The sequence below is a fragment of the Neopelma chrysocephalum genome, unplaced genomic scaffold (genome assembly GCF_003984885.1).
Source record: "Neopelma chrysocephalum unplaced genomic scaffold, ASM398488v2 Primary Assembly neopelma1_42b, whole genome shotgun sequence".
Taxonomy (NCBI): domain Eukaryota; kingdom Metazoa; phylum Chordata; class Aves; order Passeriformes; family Pipridae; genus Neopelma; species Neopelma chrysocephalum.
This window is the reverse complement of record NW_020897701.1, coordinates 2,050,313-2,064,189: the sequence shown is the minus strand read 5'-3', so window position 1 is coordinate 2,064,189 and position 13,877 is coordinate 2,050,313. Positions and strand designations below refer to the sequence as shown.

Here is a 13,877-nt window from a genome sequence, read left to right as displayed (position 1 = left end):
TTTCAGAGGGCTTCCTTTAGGCTAAATCAGCTTGTTTCAGTTTGTGTCAAATAGGCATTAAAAAAAAAAGAAAGAAAAAACCTGCATTCATCATTGATGACAATAAAAAAAGCTTCAGAACTGACCACCACCGAAAATTATGCTCTGCTCTGTCTGTACATAATTTGAGTGCAGTTATTTACAAAGCACTTCAAAAAGTTTCCAATTCAGAGACTTAAAAAATATATTTTTGAGTGTAAGAATTTCCTACATTAAATATTGTCCATACTGGACATATGATACTCAATAAATCATACTAAATCCAACAAAACCAATACATTGAAATAAAAACAATAATTTCAGTTGTAAAAAGCCAATTCATTGATATGAAACATGGCAGTATTTCACTCCAAATGAGAAAGTATATACTTCAGTACCTTGAAGAGTAGAATTATAGACATAAAATTACATAATTACTAAAAACCTCATGCGAAAACATTAAGACTTTTCAAAATCCAAAGATGTTTGCTCTGATATTTTAAACATTCAAGTGAATTGCATACTAATGCTATTAACAAAAACATATTGCTGCAGATCCCAGAAGCAAATGTTCAACCTATTTACCTGTTCAGGTGCCTCTTCAATTCTGATTATCCATCTCTGTATGTTTTTGCTCATACTCAACCTGTTAATTTACATTAACTGACTTTTTTTGTTATTTTGTTTTGTTTTACATCAGGTGTTAATTTTTTTTTTTAAGGAAAATTTAAAAATTTGAGGGGATTTTGTTTTTTGAATGATGAGAGGAAGCTAGGTGTTCTATTACCAATTAATGATTAAACACAAGAAATTAGTACATAGGCTTAGGAACAACATTCTTCCAGAAGCACACTGGCCTGCTCCTCTTTCCTATTAGTAAGTATCACTGCTTTCAATATTCTTTCAGTTTTTGCTGCTGCTGAGTTAATGGAAGTCCTCCTTCCATTATATTTGGAAAATATAGCGAACTACTAATGTACACTGCAGCCAACACACCAAAACCTTTTACTTTAATGTAAAATGTTAGATTATATAAGTAGAAACAAAGATATGAAAGTTAATTTCCAGATTCTTACTGCAAATCACAAGTTCTCAACCATCAGCACACAATTTACAAGGTCCTCACAAGCAGACATTATGTAACTTAATGACTGCCTAACACACTTTTTTTAACATGTGTTTTGTCCACAAACTCACTAGAACCTGGCTGGAAGCAAAAACTTTCTGTTTCATGGTTTTCCAACCTTTTTTTCCATTACAATGTTTTCATCTAAATGAACCAGATCTTCTCACAGAATGCCTCATATGTATGATTTCTTACCTTCCTTCTTGCCTGCTTGGAGAAGGAAAATATCATAAAAAATGCCAGGAGGGTCTTATGTAAAACTATTTATAAAGAAACACCTTGGTCTTCTGAACATAGCCATCAAGAGTTCTATTCCTTAAAATGCACAGGGGTATTTACTCACATCAAATGCATGCAAATAATTTGATTACAAAAAGTTAAAACAGCATCATTTTTGTGGACTGCATAAATTCTTCACCATAATCTCTTTAGGAAGTAAAACCTTTGTTTCATCGTAAAACTTTAATTCATGTTAAATATGCAACTTTTTTTCCAAAATCTGAAGGTAATTAGGCTGAAGAACACAAAAAAAAAAGTAGCTTCTCACCTTTGTCTTCACGTAGAATGGCGATGACTGGTGAATGGGTAAGTCCATGAGGCTATTGGAATTTGTGACACTGTTACTGTTAGCATGTTCATCTTCTCTACTGCTGTCATCAGACTGATCAAAATCATCACTCTCCTGATCCATTTCCTCCTCCTCTTCCGCCTCCTCCTCTTGATCACCAGCATGTTCATCATCATCTTCCTCTTGATTACAAGTGGATTCTTCATCCACTGTAATAAGTCTATTATTATTTTCTTCTAACTGTTCCTGCTGAGACTCATGCCTGTCATCAAATCCAGGTTCTTCTCCTCCTATCTCCCCATTCCTCCCAATGTGCTGCTCCTCTTGTTGTCGTCTTTGCTGCTGCTCCTCCTCTTCTACGACTCGATTCATCTGCTCCTCATCTACTTGGCTTGAGGAAGCATTACCTCGAAGAGATCCACCAGTTCGTCGCCTCTTGCTGCCCACAGAGAGCAGTTCCTGATTCATTTCCAAAAGCCAGCTTGCTACTTCTTGGACCTTGGCTAGGCTATCTGAAGATGCAAATGCTTTCACATTCTAAAGAGATAAAGAAAAAGTGGAAAATTACAAAAGTTAGTTCTTTAATTAGATAAAGCAGTAAAAACCTATTTAATTGTATTATTCCTGACAACTTCAAATTCCAGGAAACAAGGAATAATTTCTACTTGACACACAACTAGAAAAACCCAAACAAACTGCAGGCCACTTTCTAGCAAAAGAATTATTTCTTCTGTCAAACAGTCTAATCATGGTCTCTGTAAGCACCAGATTCTGCAAAATTCAGAGGAATTACTTGCCCTCCTAGAGAATCCACGAGAACCATCAGCATTCATGTTAACAGAAGATCCAAGTATGTGAAATTACTTTCTAACCGGACACAGATAATTTCCAATGGCATTTATTTTCCTTCTCATTTGATTACAGACTTTATATATTACTCACAAGTGAACTGTTATTGGGCTTACGCATTAAGAGCAGGCATATTTTCAAGTATAATTGAAAGTTTCATTTTTTGTCACTCTAATTTATTTAAGATAAATAAAAAAGAGAACACCAATTAAAGAATACAGCCTTATCACTGCCAATTCTTAAGTTGGCCACAGAGATCCCAGTGGTCAAAAGCAGACTAACCAGCCCATGTGGCCCAGAAATGGCACATATCTCACCTGGAAAAAAAAAAATCACTGTTACCAGCAAAACTCTATGAAGCTACAATAATTGTTACATGAGACTCTGAGAAGTTACAAAGAGGCCAAATTTAGGTGCATATTAATAGAAACTGAAAAATACTAATGCAATTTCCAAATTATCCACACATTCAGCTACATATGCTCATCCAAGCAAATATATAAGAACAGAGGGGTATAACACAGACTAATTAGTTCTTAAATTTGGTATTAGATTTCCAGCTATACATATACAGCCTTTGACGCTGGTGCATCCAGACTGCAGTTTCCCTAGATTCAAGCAATGTGTTGAGTAGGTGAAGTTGGACATGAACTCAACGAGTAATCAGATTCACTGTACATACACAGGCTGCCCATGAAAAAGTGTGCTAAGAGAAAACAAGTAGCTTTGTCATCGTGTGTAGAGCCACCTTTCCCTCATGACAGTTGTAAAAGCATTCATCTTATTTGATAAGTAGGGACAAAAGTATCAGAAACCATAGCTCTAAGAAAATTTTCAGTGTGTTGTATTATAAAAGCCACAGAAACATATTTACAGATGTTTTTCGAGTCTTGCTCTGAGGTGGATTCATAGTTGGAATTCTGTAACTCTCTGCTCTTGTCTTCCTTGGGGAAACATTACTTATAACCCAAAGACATGGTTCTCAAGTTTCCACATATCTACCTAGATGACAATTCCCCCAAATAAAACCTTATAAGGTCAAAAGCTGAAATATTGTGTCCAAGGAAAGCATCCATTAGTGATTAGCTCCAATCAGTGAATGAGAAGCTAATACTAAAAAACAATTAAGCTGCATACATTCAATGGAATGTGTTGACTCTTGTTTTCACCAGGGGAAGAAAAGCATTAGGACACTTAGGATACATAACCCAAACCAAAAGCTAATGTCTCTATTCTTATGTTCAAGAGGCATCAAAAGCGAATGTTTCATTTTCTATATGCAGTAAGCAGTACTTGAGAGAGATGCCACAAAGAGTGTGCTGTAAGAGAAATGTTTTCACTTAACATTTTTCCCCAAAGCCCAGAAACCTTAGCATATTGGAGTGATGTTTAATAACAACATTTCGACAAATGTCGGATTCAGTTGCATATATAATCTGACATTAATACAACCTATTTATCAGACTTGCGACATAGTTTAGGCATTATGAACAAGACAACACTACAATCTTCTTTTCTCATGAAAAGAGAAAAGTCTTGGAAATTTTGAAGCATTAAATAATGTAAAAATCAGTAATTAAAAAGTAAAAAAAGAGATTGAACAAGAGGCTTACATTGTCACAATCTAGCAATTTTAGCTTCCACCACAAATGACTCTCTAAGTAGCCATGAATGAAGCTTAAAAGTTTTAATTGCATTTTTCAGTATCAGCAGCATTATATATGCATCAATTATTGGTTTAAGACATACTTGATAAAACTGCAAATGCTGCATTTGTTTCAATAATTTAATGCATACTTTCAATTTGTATCTGTAAGTAACAAACATAAAAGATCAGCATTGAAACACTTAAGTAATCAAATACAAGAATCTGCTAAATGTTTAAGTGACAAAAATATCACTGTTGTTACTGTTATACCCAAATGAAATTCCAGCCAATTAAAAAAATGAACGTACACTAGTACTATTATAAATTTTTAATTATTCCTACATTTTTGAGTGACCATCAATTCATGAAATTAGCTTCAGTCATAAGTGACTTCCATTTACTCTGCATTTGCATGAATTAACTTAACTTGTTTTTTCAAGAAATCGGTAAAAATACATTCTCGAAATTTAATTACAAGCAGTGCTACATCAGAAATCATCAGTATGCAGAGAGGTGATGCATTTGCTAAAGAACAGATGGATGCACATTATCTGAGAGATTTGAAACATTAAAGCTGCCTTCTGTCATGTAAGTGTTTTCAGAATTAACTACTGTCAGCTAATACACAAGATACAATCATTTCCATATATAAGGTAGATAAGGAATAAGACAGGATTATTACTATTTTGCAGCAAGAAATGTATTTACAAATTAACTTCCAGAGAACTGAAATGTTGTGTTTTTAGCTACAGTGCCTCCTTCATCTACATGGTCAGAGACCAAAATGACACAAATCAGCTAAATCCCAGCAGATCCATTGAGGAAGGCTCTTATTTTTCCTACCTGCCTCAAACCTCAAAGAAATTTTTTTAGACCAACACCTAAACATTGCAATGCAGTGGTAAGGCTTTGCGTAAACATGGTCAATGAGTCTAACTTGGTAATTCCCAAGTAAGCTTCTTAACACTTGCAGTCAGTTGTGGGGGAAGGCAGAAGGCAAGGAATCCCTAAGGAAAGTGTAAGTCCCCGGACTCGTTGAATTGCTAACTTAAGAATTGATCAATGCATCTCCCACCTCTGTTGAAGACTGAATGCACCCCACACCTATACTGAATATTAAATGCTGCTTAACCAGAATTCTTCAACTTTATCCATTAAATTTTCACAGGAGATAGGTTATGAAAATAAACATGAACAACAGCTGCTCAAAATCACCTGCAAGAAATGCCAATCAACATTGGAAAACTATAGGGAGAACTCCTCAAGGTAATCTGCCACAACAGGTGGCACTCTGTACTGAGAAGGTGACCACTTCATTTCTTGCTCTACTGCTGAAATATCTCTATCCTGCTAATACAGATAAAAAGTTGTTAAATATTTTTAACCTATAAAACCACATAACTATGGGAAAATCTGGAAATTTCCATCAGTCTCACTGATTTTTATTATTCCTTTTTTAACACTTGAAACTCCTAAGAAAAAAAAAGGAAATGAGTTGAGTGCAGAGAGGTGGTGGTTGGGGGTGGCAGGGTTTGTTTTTTAACAAAATATAACAGATCTTGAAAAGGTTTTAAAGAATTAACTTTGAAACTAGTGAGTTAGACTGACTTGGATACTAACCTAAATCATGCTAGTACTGATCACGAGAGCAATTATTGAAAAGAGAGAATAGTTACAGTCACAACATGGTTTATGGGCAGTGGATGCTCCTAGAACAAATCTTTTGAGATTACAGATTTAGTGGACAAAGACAATTGGACTAACACAAGAACTTCTATAAGATACTTGATTAAATCCTAACTTACTAATATACCTCATCTTTTACCAGGATATTTAACTGAGTAATACTGAATTGAGGTAAAAGAAAGTAAAAAAGGAACATCCCACCCAAGCTAAGGATCTCCCATGATTTCATTTTAACATCCCAATCTACCTTCTGAAAAAAAATAAATATAAGATCCTTATAAGAACATTATGCCCAAGACAGACACTGGTGCATTGGTAACTTAAAGGTAGGCCTCATGAGCAAGCAAAATGTTGATTAGAACAAGACTGAAATACAGCTTTAAAAACTTTCAATAACTTTTCTTCAAAATAAAATACATCATTAACAATGCATGTCATTCTACAAGCACGCATTGTTTTTAAAAAAAATTATAAACTACTAGGCTCCAAGCTCCAGAACAAAGTAGCAACTAAAAAGATTGTCTGCTTCTGCTTCACTATTAACCTCCCAGAAAAGCTTTGCCAACACTTCATAGAGCAGCACATACAACTTTTCTGTTGTATTAGAAATTATCCTGCTCCTTTTTTCACTATCTCAAGATACTTCAACAATCAATTCATGTTGTTTATTCCGTGCAAAGTGGTCAGAGCAACCAACTCTAAAAGAAAGTGCTCCTCTAATTACTTACTTACGTCAAACATAAATCTGACAGCACACAAAAAAAAGATTTAGTATTCATTAAATTTTTTAAAAAACATAAAGTTTCCCATGTAAATTTATTTAGGTCCAGTTGTGTCTAATCTTCTTTTGTGGCCAGTTTTAATTATCCCCCTCCCTGTTGAAATCCAGCCCTAACTTTGCATCTACCTTCTGAAGCTTTTCATCAAGTCCTGGTGTCCTGACCTCTCCTTCCAAATATGTTTCTGAACAAAGACACTTGCAGTTTTCCCACCACACATGGTCTACTCTAAGATCTCTCTCCCTCCTGTTCACTTGCTTCTATCAACCCCTCAATCCTATTTCAACAGACCTTACCCTTTCTTTTCCTATTTCATCATCCAAACTTACTTCTTCCTCCAAGGACTGCCTCTGAACACCTCTCCTTTAATCCCAGGCCTCAGTCTCCCAGTTCCCTTTAGCCTGCAGTGCTACTTTAGAGTCTCAGACACTTAGCTCTGTTCTGATCCATTCCCCATAGAAAACAAATAGATTTGGAAGAAAGACAATAGCTGATGATATGTGAGTGGGCATGACAGACCCATGTCCCTTGCTATCAGTCATGGGGACAAACACACAGAAGCCATTAAAAAGAAAACTCTGTTTTAACTCTGAGCACAAAAGACAGAGGAGTATGGAGGACCTATAATCCTACCTCTTCTGGCATGTATATGTGAAGTATTTAATAAAGGATGAAATACGAAATAGCACACAAAACCCACTAGAGAACGAGAATACAAAAAGGAGTTTAGAAAATGAGTAAATGATACAAGAATTTACACCTATTTAGCAGTACTTAAGCTAAGTGGTATGATAAGGAAATATCACAGATAGAAGAGAAATGAACATACCTTTTATGAGCAAGAGTTGCAAGAGTTTAGAAGAAACAGTCTGAGCTACAAGTGGTCACATACTTGATCTTCAGACTATGGTAAAACACATATGATCATGTCTAATTATTTTATACACATCAAGATATTTTATATCACTAAGAAAACAAGAGTCCAGCATTCAGATTGCATTCTTCTGACCTTCAGCTATATTCACATATAGATTTCCATCTGCAGATGTCCAAATCCTCTTTAAAACTCAACTGCTAAATCAAATATAACATTTTCTGTTCAAAAGGGTTTACTCCTGTGAGTGTAAAAATAAATTATTTCATTTTATGGATCTATCATTTCTTCTCTTTAAATTTATTTTTTCCATAGAGTTTCCACATGATCTCCATTTGTGCACATTTAACATCATCACAGAACATTAACTTTTCATGTCAATTCTTTATTCAGAAACAAATAATGTATTGTATGAGTATGCGGCTGAACAAAACTCTTTGCAGCCACTGCTGTAAAAGCCCAAACTCTTTGAAATAGGTTCACTTAACCCTCACAGATAGTGACTGTGGGTAGAGTGGGAGAAGCTGCAAAAGGTGCAATACGCTTCCTTGCTGTGTACAGGTAGGGCATACACAGATTCATCCCATTCCCATGAGCAACACAACCACCAGCAAAGTTCAGACACACACAACAAATACAGAACCTGGATGTATTACAGCTCAAATGGATTCAACAGATTCTCTTGGCAATAGCAAGAGGAGCATCAAGTCTTAATGCTTTAAGCCAAAGGTCTTTTCTTCACTCTTTGTGCATTCTCAAAAACAAGGACTGCTCTGGCTAAAAGATGGGACAATCTGAGTTGAAGTTGGAGCAATTTTTCATGCTCTAGCACAAAGAACCATGCTATAAAACATATTATTAGAGACCTGATGTCCTAATTAAGGCAATCAACACATAACAGGAAGAGGAAAACAGGGAATTTTTTTTTCTGCAAACATCTGTCCATAAGTAATTAATTACCTTAATTCTTGTATTTGAAGTGTTTCAAAACACTCCTGCATTTTCCTTGTTTCAAAAAGAAAAATATCATAGCAAATAATCAGCAAATGTCTTACAGAAGTTATGTTTTTACCTTAAAATTTGACACATAAGAAAATGTGAATTACTGTCAGATGCTGTGGCAACGATGGGGTGGAGATAAGAGGGAAATATGAAAGTGACCCATAAGAAAATGGTTGAAAGCCTCCATCATATAGTAATAAGAAAGCTGTATTAAAAAAAATAATAGTAACTCATTTTCCTCAAAGCCATATCCCAAGAGACAAATTATTAACATACCAGTACAGTGTTATTGTAGAAGTGGGGAGCTCAAGTCTATATATCAAGAACCCTGTTCATATCTCTTAGCTCCCTGAAAGTGAAGACTAACAGCAAAAATTACAAAAATTACTCCTTATTTTTAATTGTGTTATGTTTTCATCAACTGAATGGATACAATTTCAAATAAAATCTTTTACATTTCTTGAAAGATATCATAGGAGACAACAATCCACAGTAGGAGGAGATCAGTATTATGGCTGATCTTACTATGTTCATATACATAATTATGTTATTTTTAGTATTTATATTAATAATTGTTATACAGAAAATGGCTGGTTTGTCTTTTCACTAACAACTTTTTAAAGAGTAATAATTAACCTCTAAAATGTGACAAGTTAACTATCATATGAAACTAATGAAAGGCTTCTCTCCTCTTTTCCTCAGAAAAAGGAAAGCAGAAAAAAAGCTTTGAGCTATTTAAAGGGTGCCAACTTTTCCAACAACTATTGAAAACAAAACAGGCAAGTTCTCCATATAATCCTGCGTGCTTCACTTAGTATCAAGCAGTGTCTATTTTTTCATTGAAAGGACCTCTGTGGTACAAAAATAAAGCACACAGTTTTCAATTACATCATCTTAACCTTTCCACTTGGACAACTGTACCAATACTTGGGTTCTTATATAAAAATTTTTACCTCTCTAAATAAAAAATTCTTACCTTGCATAATTAATGAATACCTGCTTATTTTTTCCCCACAAATTAGATTACTACAGGAGGCCTATACTATTATTGCTATCCATACATTGCAAGCATTCTTCTTTGCTCAATTTAGAACAGCACAAATCTATCTGTTAATATTTCAGTCTCATGTAAACTATGCCTTCTGTGCATACTAAGAAGGGAAGAGTTTCCTGCCAAAAGCAAACATTAGATCATACTTCTAGCAACATAATCCCAGTATCTTTAGGTACATTACTTGAGAAGCACCGGGGCTGAAAAATTCTCAATTTAGAAAACTAGGCAGGCCCTTTATCGTACTCCCTTCAAATTTAAAGATGCTGTTGAACGGCTGCTTAGCAAAGGCTAGGAATGTACAAACAGAATCATCAAGTCTGCACTGAAACTAGGCAGGTTTTAGCCAGCACTTTGGTAATACTTTTTGCCTCTGTATCACCATGGGAGCAGAGAGGAGGTGACAGCAGCTCTTGTTTGTGTATATTTCCAGGGAGAGACAGTCAGCCAACCATGCTCTGGTAGCTGTACTTGTGCTGCATGTTCTGCAGTTGTTAAATGTGTGTGTTAAACTAAGATGGAGTGTATTTCTAATTTAAGACTTAAAGTGGTGATGAATCTACTATCTTCCTAGTAAGCTATTACAGTGAGTAATTATCCTCATAGTTAATTCCATTTGGATTTTTCTCATTTCAGCATTTAGTGATCGGATATTACTTCTTGTCTATTAGATAAAATCCTTGTTCACCTAGATAGTTGGGAAGAAAGGAGTTATTTCTGTACAATAATCACATTTCCTGTTTACTTAAAATAAATGTTACTAAATGATTGTTTTAGACTTCATAGTTGAGGTTTCTGGTTCTTACTGTTGGTACCTATAATTCAGTGTGTGTTAGCCCAGGAGAGTTTTCCACAACACAGTAACACTCCAGCATGGCTTAACTGAAGTTCACTACTAGAAAGCCTTATTTCTCCTCAGACTCCTTTTCTATGGATGAAAGGCCTTGAGCTACATAAAGACATCCTCAGCAGTTGTTGTTCTGGGCAGCTGGGGAGCTCCTTGTATGCAGTGCTGTTGATGATGCTGTAAAACTGATCCCAAGGACTTCTGTTATAGAGAATATAGGTGGTCTGATCTGGGGACAAACAGGCACATGTAGAAAGTAGAACACAATGCTTAGTACCATGGAGATTTTAAGCCAGCTTGGAAAGCGCTAACTACCACAGACTCACAACCTTAGCTTACTTACTTATTGAAAAGAAGAGTGAATTCCAACCTCAAATTATCCAAACCTGTTAAGTTTCAAGGAGTGTTTGGTCTCCTTTTGCACTGTTAAGAGGATTCGTGATCCTTTTTCATTGAGAAATTCTGTATTGCATGTGTATCTATTATGAAGAGGGATAGCACAACTACCAGGCTTAAAATACAGGCTAGCATTGTATATCCAAAATGGTCTTAATATACATGTTTCTTTAGCATCCACAATATTGCTGAATGTGGCCCTGGGGCTGGGATGCATTTCCAATGGGAAAACCTACAGGTCTTAGCAGTAGGGTATGTTGAACCACTTTATGTACTTGTTCACACAGTCTGTCACCCAGCCTGGCGCTGCTTTGCAAAGTTGTATCATCAGAGCAACACATGAATAACTTCCAAGCAGAGTTGCTCATTATTAATGCAAACTATTCTGAAGGCAAAAGCAAAAGAGCATTTGGCAGCAAGAACGCTGCCATTAAGATGTTTGTCTGAAAACCTCAAAGTGATTTCTAAAGTACCCAAGTGACTTCTCTGTCTTGGTTTCTTTCCTGTCCACTAATCATAAAAGTAATTCTGGGTACATTTCCCGAAATTAAGGGGTTTACTGATACTGAATTGCAATTTTACCATATGGCTGGTGTCAGCTTCTGGCAAAATGGTGGCACAATTTCTTGGACTAAAACTACAACTCATATGCTGTTGAACTGCAGCACAAACAGGCAGACACACAGAAGAGCAGATACACACATACACCAAAAAAAAATCAACTTAGAACACATGGCAGAAAAGATGGACCAAAACAGGTTATCTTTAACTGAACTGGGGGAATAGACCTTGAGGACAAATAGCAGCTAAATTTAGTTGAATTTAAATTTAATTCAGTTATACTGAAATGGAAGGAAGGGCAGGAAATTAACACCAAGTACTAAACTGTTCCCTTCCTCAAAGCTATTTGAGATTAGAGTCTTCTAATGTGGAATGACAACATACAAAAGCATTCTAGTGGCTAAAAAGAAGACAGCAGGACTGAAGCTGAGGAAAGTGAGAATCAAAAGCCATGGCTCCTCTTTAAGAATGTTTTTCTTTGAACAACTAAAACCAGTTTAAAGTAAATGTCCTCTTTTCGAGCAGCTCTTATACTACCTCTAATCAGCAAGAATAGTCAACTACCTTTATTCTCAAGAAGCTTCAAGGCACAGAACAGTATTTTCAAGCCTCTTAATAATGACTAATGAAGTAATAGAGAAGCAATGCAGGTTATGCCATGAAAATTCCAATCTCACTATTCTGTTCAGTTGCAGGTTTCTGCATCAGACTAACCCCCTAAAAATAATTATAAGGTTATTGTAAAAATAAAGAATATCCTACCAAGATTAAGTAGCCATCTCTTCATTCAGATACTACACTTTTTTTTTTTTACTTTTTTAAAATTCCCAGTCTTTCTATACTATTTTAAGCATACGAGATGACAACAAACAAGAGAAAAAGAATGGAGCCCCCAAGTCTTTCCAAGCTGTCAACAACAATTTTTACCTCAAGATCCACAGTGGACAATGCTTATTCCAGGCTACTGCCCAAAATTTTTATTTTAATTTCCTATTTTCAGTTGTTCTTCAGACTTTTTTTAAAGAATAGGCAAGACCTGGGTGCATTAGGCCGACCACTGCCAGCAGGTCAAGGGAGGTGATCCTGTCCCTCTACTCAGCCCTGGTGAAGCCACATCTAAGGTGCTGTGCCCAGTTCTGGGCTCCTCAGTACAAGAGAGACATGGAGCTCCTGGAGCAGGTCCAGCGAAGGGCAACAAAGATTATGAGGGGACTGGAGCATCTCTCTTAGGAGGAAAGGCTGAGGAAGCGGGGCCTATTCAACCCCAAGAAGAGACAACTGAAAGTGGAGCTCATCAGTGTCTATAAGTATCTGAAGAGAGGGTGTCAAGAGAATGGAGCCAGGCTCTTCTTGATGTCAAGCAACAGGACAAGAGGCAAGGGGCAGAAACCGATGCACAGGAAATTCCACCTGAACAAGAGGAAGAACTTCTTTACTGTGCACGTGACTGTGGAAGAGATTGCCCAGAGAGGTTGTGGAGTCACTCTCACTGGAGATATTCAAGAACTCTCTGGATGCAATTCTGTGCAATGTGTTCCAGGATGACCCTGCCTGAGCAGGGAGGTTGGACCACATGACCCACTGTGGTCCCTTCCAACCTGACCCATTCTGTGAGTCGGTGATTGAGCTGTCATGTAGTCCTAATTGTTAGGGTGAAAACAAGTAATTTTATCAGTACTGTTAAAGCAGATGGGAGTAAAAGGCTGTAATATAATAAAGACAAAGACATTTCTTGTTTGTGTTTGATTCACCAGTTATAAACAGAATTTGTGAGACAAGAAAAGGTAGCTGGGGTCAGATTGAGGTAGAAAACAACACAAGATATTAACATTGGTGTATTTTACCATTTTGGTGGGAAAAACTACAGCTCAGCCTTATTGCTGTGAGGTTGCTCTAAAAGAACAAGGAGTAATACATATTTTATGAAGAATGCCTATATGTCTGCAATCCCAATTCACATCTTATAAATTGTTCAGCTGTGTACATTCAATCAGATTTGTGCAGTATCCACTGGTCAATATTGTCTCCATTTTGAATGCCATATTTTCAAAGATGAACTCTGAATTGTACTTTCTTCCAAAGCTAGTCAATGAATACATTAAATGCCTTTGCATCAACATCAGATAAGGAGGAGTCTTTGATCTGCACTTTTTTACTTTTTTATAAAAGCAAGAAATACAAAAAGAAACACCAGCAGCATTTACTGGACTTGCTGAAATCTCTCAATAAATGGGTTTGTCTGCATATTCAGCATCTTCAGCAGTAGAAAGACATAAGTAAAACAAGATCACATACTACCACAATACAGCAGAACAAATTCCCCTTTTTGATGTCTCACTTAAAAGCAAAAAAATAAACCAACCAACAATTACATTCTCCACATGGTATAAAAAAACCAGCAAATGCTTTCTCGTTAACCTCACATCTCCAGAACATTGGTTCATAAGTGTTATGTTCTCTGTGTCACAGAGA

General features: G+C 36.1%; 1 protein-coding gene across 1 annotated transcript in view; it reads right to left on the bottom strand.

Moving 5' to 3' along the window:
• Positions 1 to 2,249, bottom strand: part of FBXW7 (F-box and WD repeat domain containing 7) — a 103,436-nt gene extending 101,187 nt beyond the window's left edge. The window contains exon 1 of the mRNA XM_027676916.1: positions 1,692 to 2,249. Within this exon, the coding sequence (XP_027532717.1) occupies positions 1,692 to 2,180 (489 nt within the window). The 5' untranslated portion in view covers positions 2,181 to 2,249. The remainder of the gene's footprint in view (positions 1 to 1,691) is intronic.
• Positions 2,250 to 13,877: the final 11,628 nt, after the last annotated feature.